The sequence below is a fragment of the Ictalurus punctatus genome, chromosome 2, assembly GCF_001660625.3.
Source record: "Ictalurus punctatus breed USDA103 chromosome 2, Coco_2.0, whole genome shotgun sequence".
NCBI lineage: Eukaryota > Metazoa > Chordata > Actinopteri > Siluriformes > Ictaluridae > Ictalurus > Ictalurus punctatus.
This window is the reverse complement of record NC_030417.2, coordinates 36,879,082-36,890,018: the sequence shown is the minus strand read 5'-3', so window position 1 is coordinate 36,890,018 and position 10,937 is coordinate 36,879,082. Positions and strand designations below refer to the sequence as shown.

Sequence of the window (10,937 nt, the reverse complement as noted above, 5' to 3'; positions counted from 1 at the left end):
ATCAAGAGATATCGAACCCCTAACCCTGAAAGAAAAACGAGGTGCTGGTGAGGAGACTGTTAATAGCTGCTATAACGTGATAAAACGCGATAATATTTTTAACCGTTTTAAATGTGACAGGAAATGAACTTTGCCTAATAGAACCGCAGTCTAATCTATCCATCTGTTTACAGATTAGATGTCCGTAGCTTGCAAATGCAGCGAATTCTACACGCACGAGCTAAGGATCGGAGCTTTTCCTAATAGATACACTTTAGTGTTTTGTTTTTTTTTGCGAATATGGTCGCGTGACGTCTGTAGAAGCCAGTGTAGCGCTGTACACGGGACGACGATGTGATACATTTCTATACGCACATCTATGGTGAAGATCAGGACATTTCACCTGTACAGCAAGAATCAAACCGGAGCGCACGATACTGCAGATCTACTATAGAAGGATGAAACAAAAATGACGTGAGCAGGTCATCGAAGGAAGGAGAAAAAAAAAAAAAAAAAAAAAACCAACACCACAGCAAACGAGCAAATGAAGCATCACTGCATGACACCACACTGCTTCCTACTCCTACTAACACACACACACACACTGCGGTGTACACGTCAATCAGATTTCATCTCAAAACTCCACCGAGGGGAACGTCAGCATGAGGTGGGCTTTTAAATCAAGACTGCGGGTGAAATACGTAAACAGACTCGAGATGGATCAGACGTCGGAGACGTCGGCGTTATATCCGCGTCCCTCTCGGGTGTTGGCTTCGGTATCGGGTTTGGGTTTTCCTACGCACGGTGAGATTTTTCAAACGCTCAGATGTCCGGATTCTGTGCTCAGATTCCTGTTCTCGGCTTAGAGCGGCGCTACCTCATGTGGTCTTCTCTCGTTGTGCTCCGTTCGCCTCGGGGTCCGATGTACCGCCGGCTCGGAGATGCTTTTCTGCTCACCGCGGTTGTAAGAGGTGGTTATGAGTTACTCCAGGCTTCCGTCTTGTTCCGTGTTCGCTGGTAAACATCTTTAATCGGGTTGCGTGCATTTCTAGGAAGACGCTCTAGTTACCTCCTTCTCGATATTTCCGCCGTTGCTTGCTACCGTTAACGGTTCTAACGGAGTAGGGCCGTGAGGACCCGAACCCCGCTCCTGTGCGGTCGTGAAGAGGGTCATCGCTGTAAAGTGCTTCTCAGAAATGCTGTATATTTTATTTTATAACCTTTTTTTTTTTGTGGTGCAGGACATACTGGCGAAGTTGAAGTTACTGACCTCTGAGCTCGAAATATTCGGGGGGTCCCCCCCCCGGCTTAGCGTCGAACAGGAAGCAGGGTAAATGAGGATTACGGTACGTTCTAATCGAGCCTCGATCGTCGTTCGGCAGCGTTCGTGGACGCGGTCACGAGCCGACGCCTGACCGCGTGCTGCGTTCTTGGAGGTGCGCGTGATCTCCGGCGTCTCTACAGGAATGTGTGGCGGATTGGTCCCATCGCGAGTGGATCGACATTAAACCACGCCGACTGTACAGAATTTTTGCCGTTGGAGAGGTTTAGAAATAAGGCTCGGTTTGTTACCTTTCGGATGCTGTTAAAAGGTTTTGGCGTTTGCTTTGCTGGTTTCTGTAATACTTCTCCCGGTCCTGGTGTGCTATTGCTGTGCCTACGAAAGAAAAGAGTCGGGGAAAACGGGGAAACATCCGAGAAAACAAAAACAACTTCACAGTGATCGACTGGAGCCACCGACTAGCGGAACCTCAGATACAACAACATTCGTGACCCGTGCAAGACACACACCTAGAAGTACACCTGTGAGTATGCTCTAGAGAACAGGTAGAAGGTGTTGCTATAGGTAGGTGTGTATCAGACCACACACACACACACACACACACACACACACACACACACACACACACACACACACGGCTCACTGTGGCTTCCCTAGCAGGTTGGACAGGAAGCCGGATCCCCGTGTTCTGTTCTGGCCGCTTCCTCTCGCCCCTGATCCCCCTACAGGATCCATCTGGTTGAGCTCGGACTGATCCAGCAGCTCAAAGTCGTCCTGGTCCTGGTCCAGGTCCGGGTCCAGCTCTGAGCTCGACTGTTTCCTGTATCTGCGCGGAGCCTGCATGGCCCCCGAGAGAGCCGCCTGGATCATGTTGCTGGCCAGGATACCCGCTAGATCGCCGGTGATGTCGGAGCTCATGGTAAAGCCGCCGAGCGAGAGGTCGGTGTCGAAGTCGTCCTGGTCCGAGTCCAGCTGCGTGTCCAGGTCCAGCAAAGCGGAGGAGGCGGAGGCGCGATGATGGCCGGAGACGCCGGCCGAGCTGGGCAGCCCGAGGCTGGGGTCGTCATCGTCGTCCATCAGCGTGGCGTCTGGGTTTATAGACGGGAAGTCTGGGAGGTCCTGCGCGAATGACTCTTCTGGGTCACTGTGCCTGTCGAGTTCTGGTCAGGAGAAAAGAAAAAAGAAAGAAGAAGAAGAAAGAAAAAAAAACAACAACAGTTCGTTCGTTCATATCAAACGAAACAGAAAAGTATCAATCGGTATCGAATAAAAACCAAAGACAGACATAAACACATGATCTCTCTCACCCTCTGAGCCCTCGGTGAGAGGAGTCTGTCCCCTGGACAGGTTAAAGGTGCCGTTTTCCGTGTACGACACCTCTGCGTCCGAGTGCTCCGAATCAGTCACGGCTAATTCCTTATCAAACGCTGCCTCGTCAAACTCCAGGATGAGGGGGGAGGGGGAAGAGAAAAAATTTCACAGTAAAAACCCGTCACTAAACACATGCAGGAATGGAAGAAAGTGCTTGATGTCTGAAAAGCTGATTCGTTTGTTGCTGATTTCTGGACTCTGGAATATTTGTGTCACTTGTGAGTACTGAATCTTTACACGGTCTACTTGGGAATCCGTTCGCAAGCTCGATAGCAGATTATTTGTTTGCTTGACGGGGTTTCCCCCCCGCCTCAGAACATTTATCCAACGTACACCCCACCGCACCTGCTCAAACTGTAACAAGTAGCACACTGGAGCTGTTCATGTGTGAAGTGTACTTACTGTCGGGCAGAAGGCAGCTAGCTCCTCCTCGCTGTCGCTGGCGTCGCCCGAGGTGCCGCTTCTGATCGGTCGACGAAGGACTGTGAACACGCGGTGGAAAAAGGTTACAGATGTTCGAGTCGGTGACTCTTCGGGTCAACGCGATGGTCAATACTAGAAGGAAGGAGCTCCAGAGCAGACTGACAGGGAACTAATCCGCTACGACAAATATTTTCTTACACACTTTAGTACTCACACTGGTTGTCTATGGGCTTGGACATCATGTAGCCTTTGACGCTGAAGTCCAGCCACTGCAGGGCCGGCTCCAGCCTCACGCACGCGCGCGGCCACACCCGGTGATAAATCGCCAGCGGACACAACAACGCGCCCCACGCTGACAAAACAGACGAGACGGAGTGAGTGTTTTATACTCTACAGAAAACCTTTTTCCTAGGGGTGGGCGAAATATCCGGCCTTCCAAATTTTTATACCGCTTATCCTACAGAGGGTCGCTGGGGAGCCTGGAGCCTATCCCAGGGAACTCAGGACACGAGGTAGGGGACACCCCGGATGGGGTGGCAAACCACCGCAGGGTAGAATCACACATGTTCACACAGTACAGACAAACTGGAAACGCCAAAACTGGAACCCCCGACCCTGAAGCAAACGTGCTAACCACGAGGGGTTTTTTTTGTATGTTTTTGTATACATATAGAGAGAAAGAGAGCGAGAGCGAGAGAAAAAGACAAAGTTCTGCTATTATCATTGTTTAGCTCCGTTTCCATGGTTACGCCCACTATCTCTGGTTGGTTGATTTTGTTTTAGGATTAAAATGAACAAAAACAAGCCAGTGTAGTGATGTGGTGTACGAGAAGGTTGTTTTTTTTAAACTCACCTGCGACATAAGAAAGGACTAATCCGGGGATGTAGCGCCCCACCATGGCCAGGAAAGAGAACAGCCCACACACCAGTACACAGAACTGCAGAGATAATATAATAATCATAATAATAATAATAATAATAATAATTAAAAAACTATTTTATAAAGCACCTTTAAAAGCAGCTTCTTAAAAATTTCATGATAACAACGTTAATAATAATAATAATAATAATAATAATAATAAACATCAGCAGTCAAATGCAAGTTTTAAAAAAAGTGTGTCGTAAGCTTTAAAAAATGCCAACGGTCTGCGCGTCCCCGAGCTCAGGACGAAGAGAGAGTGTGAACATCATGCTGAGAGTCATTTTAGATGAGAGGAAGGAGGCGATACAAATTCAGCAGGATGTAAAGCACTGAGGCGTTTGTAATGAAGAGATGTATGGAACAAAGGGTGGATTTGCATCTGATTCACCTGGCCAGGGTTGTGTCGTTTAAACTCCATGAGATCTGCAGCACACGAGGCTCCGCTCACCCAAACCTCGGCTATGTGGTGGCACAACTCGGGGACGCTCAGGGTGCCGGGCTGCACCAGACCCCAACTGCACACACACACACCAAACAAGCAGGCGCACAATCAGTAATCTGATGCTCTCTGCAAAACATCCTGCACTCATTGTTATATACGTAATACCGGTCATACCTTTCATTTTCACCTTCATCCAGTCGCTTCACTGCAAACACACAGACGCGTGAACGTCAGGACAGAATAACACGGTTAAAGAAAGCAGCACTGCGATGACGGCGTGTGTCTCTGTATCTCCCGCTGTTTTGACACGTGTGTTTGTGAGGCGCGAGGTAGAATAACAATTCACGTTGTGAACACGCCCTTTCCCTAACGACTGAAGCGTAAAGGATTCATAATATTCTAATACAGTAGTGAACTGGGTGTTACACTGTTTCAGGAGAACAGGTTTAACACAACAAGCGCAGTTTTCACGTGTTCTTGTTGACACGCGTTTAAGTTAATTAAAAAAAAAAAATTTTAAACACGTGTGAATATTTGGCTTAATTTGTGCATGTGGGAAATGAATAGATATGAAATATTAACTAAATTTAAAGGATGTGTTCGTCAAGAGACAATGACGTTCAAATACCAGGCGCGCTCTGATTGGCTGACGGCAGCCATGACTACCTTTGATCTTGGGCCAAATCTGGTTCCTCCACGTGTCAACGCACACAACCAGAGCCAGTCCCAATGCCAACAGGAAGAGCAGCCTGAACGAGCTCAATGCGAAGAACCTGCACGAGAGAGAGAGGGGAGGGGGGGGAGAGGAATCAGAACAGTGGGTTCTGGATGTACTTTAGAGGTCAAGAATTTCGTTATGATGACTCGGCTTTCCTGCCGAGGTGTTTCCGCACTCGATCGCGCCCTCAAACACGCGAGACGTTTCTGGAGATGCGATCTGGAAGACAAATAAACGGGTTTGACGTAAAATCTGATGTACGGGCTGAAACGGTGACGGCTTACTGATCCCGGAGGATCGTCTCTCACCGTATGGCTTTGACTCGCTCGCTTCGATCGTTTCATCAATTCCGTCGTTTGTTTTTAGTAATCAGTCGCTGGGAATTTAATATAGGTTGCGTACGTTTCTGTAGATTCGCGCGTGTGTGTGAGAGAGAGAGAAAATTTTGCTTGTACAATGTAAAATCAACATAGTAAGCTGCTGGTTCGGCGTCTGAGCCTGATGTAGCCCCTCCCCATCCGCTACGTGAGGGAAGCTGTGAGCGTTGAGGGTATGAAGTGTACATCGTTCCACAGGGACGGTGGGGGTTTTTTCGGTTGAATGAGTGAAACATCCAGGAACGTAAAGTGCAAAAAAAAAAGTTTGTTTTTTGTGGGTTTTCAGTGTGAACACAATAATCACACTATTTATATTACAAAATGGTGTAGAATAGTGCAGCGATCTGGGACACGGTGTGAGACATAAAAGAGGGGACGAGTGGAATAACCGAATAAAGACTGCATGACTGAGCTGAGAGAGAGGGGGGGGGGGGGGGGGTAGTCAGAGAGAGAGAGAGAGAGAGAGAGAGAGAGGGGGGGGGGGGGTAGTCAGAGAGAGAGAGAGAGAGAGAGAGAGAGAGAGAAAGAGAGGGGTAGTCAGAGAGAGAGAGAGAGAGAGAGAGAGAGAGAGAGAGAGAGAGGGGGGTAGTTAGAGAGAGAGAGAGAGGGAGGTAGTCAGAGAGAGAGAGGGAGGGAGGTAGTCAGAGAGAGAGAGGGAGGGAGGTAGTCAGAGAGAGAGAGGGAGAGAGAGAGGTAGTCAGAGAGAGAGAGAGAGAGAGAGGTAGTCAGAGAGAGAGAGAGAGAGGTAGTCAGAGAGAGAGAGGGAGGTAGTCAGAGAGAGAGAGGGAGGTAGTCAGAGAGAGAGAGGGAGGTAGTCAGAGAGAGAGAGGGAGAGAGAGAGGTAGTCAGAGAGAGAGAGAGGGAGGTAGTCAGAGAGAGAGAGGGAGAGAGAGAGGTAGTCAGAGAGAGAGAGAGGGAGGTAGTCAGAGAGAGAGAGGGAGAGAGAGAGGTAGTCAGAGAGAGAGAGGTAGTCAGAGAGAGAGAGAGGTAGCCAGAGAGAGAGAGAGAGAGAGAGAGAGAGAGAGAGAGAGAGAGAGAGAGGTAGTCAGAGAGAGAGAGAGACACACACACACAGAGGTAATTAGAGAGAGAGAGAGGTAGTCAGAGACAGAGAGGGAGAGAGGTAGAGAGAGACACAGAGAGAGAGAGAGAGAGAGAGAGAGAGAGAGGTAAATCCCTCTTTCAGTTTGCTCTGTATTACACGTCTGTAACAGAGTGTGTGTGTAAAACACACGTTACCCTGCAGCCTGAGGAGATGAAGTGGAGTAAACAGCGGTGCAGCTGTAATCCTACTACTTCACAAAAACTGATGACTCCAAACGTTCCAGCGTAAGAATATCGGCTCTCGGCTGACAAAACGAGGTCAGGACCAGCGACAAAACGCCGGTGGCCTGAAATCGAGAACTGGTGACGTGGGGCTCCGGGGCAACACCGGTTCATAACCACGGCAACAACCCGGGTTCGTTTCATGACAGGTGTTAGAGCAGCATGCGAGTAGCACACAACCTGCTGTAGTTCAGCACATTCCTCACACCTTTTAGATTCCTCCTCAAGCTCGTACGAATATGAACCGCAATCATTGATTTTTTTCGCATTCATGTGGGCTTCTGGGAAACTCCTGAAACACACTCGTCCACGTGTCCCGACACCAACGCCACGCTGAAACGTTCGCCAAACGTGACCTCTGTCCTGGCACGTGATGTTCCTTACAGCGCGGCTCTGATTCGCTGAAAACATTACGCAACCCTTTCAGACGAAATACCACCCTGCTTTTTTTTTCTTCCTTTAATTGATATTACTTTCACTGCACCATGACTTAAATAAAACACGCATCAGTAAATCCTTGGACGCGTGTCGGATCGTGGGGAAGGATGCGATTCGGACGAACTGGTCGATCAGGACGAGTGACGTCGGACACGTTATACCTGCTCTAGCGGCGATAAGGGGCGGGGCTACGGGGATCACGAGGTCGAGCACGACGTTGTTTGCCATGTGTTTTTATTATTCATTTTAATCATCTCTTACACTTACGCCGTATAGCACAACTCGTCGTACATCACGCGGTCACGACGAAATCCCAAAGGAAGCGTGACTCGAAAAGACGACGCGCCGACGACAGTAAGACCCGGACCTGATACGTTTGTGTAGCTAATCCCGCCGACCGTGTGCGGCCTTGTCTATTCTTAGATACGTTAACACCCTGTGGATATCATGGATCTTCTAGATGGTAAATAAAGCTACAGTTTCCTTGGCTCAGATGTCCCTGCTGTCCTTCTTCTTTTTTTTTTTTTTTTTTTTTTTTTTTTTTAAAACGACGGCACACTTCAGCCTTGGCTGTCGGTCTAAATATAGCCAGGCGCCATCTGTCTCCAACACTGAGGAAGCAGGAATCAGCTACAAAGACGCTTTTGGTACGGATAAAACGAGGGAGGGAGACTTTAACGGAACTGTTGTGCTTTAAAATAAATAAATAAATAAAAACAACCGAAACCCCACCTTACACGAAACCCGCTTGGTGTCTGAAATCTACGTCTTTAGTTTTAGTTATAATGGAAGGACAGTTTACAGCTACCAGATTAACACGGTGTAAACATTACCCATAAATCACCCAGCAGTGTCTCAAATAAGCCCATTACACCTTAAAAAAAGTGCATTACAGGATTTCCACCTCTCCTAGGCTTTACTATGTGAACACAAACCTACTGCAGTGCATTGTGGGATATCAAGAGCACACTTGATAGTATAGACCACGCTTAAAACTCTCTTAAACAGTGTACTGTATAGTGCACCGGGTGTGGATTTGGACTTGCCGATGGGATGATGGTAATTCCAGCTCGTTTTTAGCGAATCGAACGATTCGACTCACCAACAACAGTTGACTCTTTCTGCTCTCGAACGGCTCCGGGCGAGGATTTTTGATACCGTTCCTAAATTTGGTGGCGTACTTAACGAACTCTTGCTCTAACGCCAGTTTAAGAAATAACACCGCTTTGTTTTATTTCAGATTCTGCGCTCACCTAAAAGAGTCGGATTAAAGAGTCGACTCGTTCACGAACGACGCATCATGTCACAGGGTCTTTCGGTTTGAAGACGGGAGACGGAGCTGCGTAGCGCGTGATCGTTCCAGTCCCGATGAAACGCATCGAGAGGCGCGATCCGATTCCGTATCGTCGATGCGTTTCCTTCTCGAACAGGAAATCAGAGTAACAGCGTGCGGAAGTGCTTGACTGATTAACAAAACAACCAATTGCGTTTGAGATACGACACAAAACCAATCTAAACAGACCTGACGGTATCGTAGCGATATAGACGTTCATTAGTTTACAACTGTGGAGGATTTCTCACCGCCACCTTCTCACGCACACACGCGCCTCAACTTCACTGAGGACGATATTTTAGACAGACAGAATGCTGTGTTTTTGGAGTTATGCCGTACGTGTTTGAGCCTGAGGTAGCAGACTGAGGTATTCCGGGCAAGTTGGTCAAACTCTCGGGGAAAAAAAATAATCGCCATTTTACACAAAATCGTTGAAATAAACAAAGGATTTATTCTAACGGAAAGTTGGAACTGTAGAGCAAGACACACCCTGGGGGGCGGGATAGATACGGAGTAGAGAGCTTCTCATTGGACGAACACAAGACTAGTACAAGATGAGTCATCAAATGGATGATGTTTTCACATAAGTGACTATATATGAAAACATTTCAGAAACTACTTACTTTTTCTTTTCTATATGTGTGTGTGTGTATATATATATATATATATATATATATATATATATATATATATATATATATATATATATATCATATCATATCGGTGTCTAACACCAACGAACACCACATTTTATTTATTTATTTATAAACATGGAGTCTAATGAACATAATCATCTCACCAGAAGCCGCAGTTGGTGAGTGTGTACAGAAGCACGCTGTGGACAGGTCTCTCCCACAAAAGCACCGCTTGCAGGTAGTTGACGAGCCGCTCATGAGGTCCCAGAGCGTCCATCAGCGCCGCCTTCACGGCCCGCACCTGCTCCGCGGTGTCTCCGGAGCGCCGCCGACTCCTCACGCCTCCGCCCGGGCCTCGCGTCACGGAGTCTCCGCTGCCTCTGTCCGCATCTCCGGTTTCGCTCTCCTGCGCCATATTTACGTCTACAAACTAAACCCCAGATTTAGAAACACAATAACAATATTCAAACAAATAAGTAAATAAATAAACAAACACACTCCGGTTCAGAACAGAATTAACGTTTAACGTTAGCAAAGGAACCGGAGAAGCAAAAGAAAAAAACACCAAACCAAACCAAAACAAAACAAACTCAGCTGTACATTTTAGCTTAGCTTAATTTAGGTTAGTGTAGCTTAGCAGCGTAGAAGGAAGTGTCGCGATTTGATGACATCATGAACTGACTGCTGAATTCATCTTATTAAATAAAAGAATAATAATAATAATAATAATAATGACAATAATAATAATACATGTGTTTAAACTCTACATACACTGGCTTATCCCTCAAGTGCTCGCCGTCATGTTGTCACTTCTGGAACGGAAGTTTGCCTTCAGACCGGAAGAAGGACACCGGAAGAAGGTCAATTTGTGTCTCAAATCGACATCCTGTTCCCTACGTGCTAAAGCTACTTAACCGTGGAGTCCGCCATTTTCTAGGGCAAGAACAGATCCCTTGCAGTTCAGCTAAAAATAAAAAAAAATAAAAAGGTTCACTAATGAACATTAAAGTGAAACTTTGAATTCACATATATATAAAGTATAAATAATCACAAATGAGACAGAACTAATAACCGCTATATTCCAAATGGGCTACTGTATGCCAAACATTAGCTAGCTGATCAAACTGTGACAAAACAAATACATGTAGCTAAAAACAGACAGGTATTTCTTGCAATACATATTAGGTACACAGTTTTTTTTTTTGTTTTTTTTTTTTTTTAAATGTTTTTTTTACTTCTTCTAAGATTACAGGGAGAATTATTAAACATCAAGCACTCATATCATACATTTTAGTAGTTTTTCCACTTCTTTTTGAGTGAGACTAATTAAAATAATATGAATCCCTCTGTTACATCCCTTAGAGTTTTGCTTTCTTAGGAATTTTAATCAACTGTGGTATAAGAGGAAGAAAACACTTCAGGATGTGCTGTCCGTATAGAAAATTATTAACCCCATCGTTGATTATTTTACTATAACTGCCGGATTTGTCGTGTTTTAGTCCTTACTTATACGGTATGGCCAAAAGTACTCTTCCGAGAAGAGTGGCCGTTATTGTAACAGCGAAGGGGGACATATTCTGGGACGAGATTTTCAGCAAATGCGCACAGGTGTGATTGGTCCACAAACTTTTGGCCATGTAGTGTCTCTGTGACATTTTGATTTTCAAATAATTTAGTCATGAGACAAAAAA

General features: G+C 46.4%; 1 protein-coding gene across 1 annotated transcript; it reads right to left on the bottom strand.

Moving 5' to 3' along the window:
- Nucleotides 1-275: 275 nt before the first annotated feature.
- retreg3 (reticulophagy regulator family member 3) lies at nt 276-10,094 on the bottom strand. Its single transcript, XM_053676480.1, has 10 exons — nt 10,018-10,094; nt 9,411-9,676; nt 5,086-5,192; nt 4,594-4,624; nt 4,366-4,492; nt 3,909-3,993; nt 3,270-3,407; nt 3,035-3,114; nt 2,569-2,701; nt 276-2,421 (listed from the first exon to the last, which is right to left on the bottom strand). Exons 2-10 carry the CDS (start codon nt 9,659-9,661, stop codon nt 1,901-1,903), a joined length of 1,473 nt encoding a protein of 490 aa, XP_053532455.1. The 5' UTR covers nt 9,662-9,676; nt 10,018-10,094; the 3' UTR covers nt 276-1,900.
- Nucleotides 10,095-10,937: the final 843 nt, after the last annotated feature.

Coding starts and splice junctions, on each gene's coding strand:
- retreg3 (XM_053676480.1), bottom strand. CDS start 9,661: ATGGCGCAGGAGAGCGAAACCGGAGATGCGGACAGAGGCAGCGGAGAC. Junction 4,493..4,593: donor GATGAAGGTGAAAATGAAAG/GTATGACCGGTA, acceptor GTGTGTGTGCAG/TTGGGGTCTGGTGCAGCCCG. Junction 3,408..3,908: donor AGTCCTTTCTTATGTCGCAG/GTGAGTTTAAAA, acceptor CTGTTTTGTCAG/CGTGGGGCGCGTTGTTGTGT.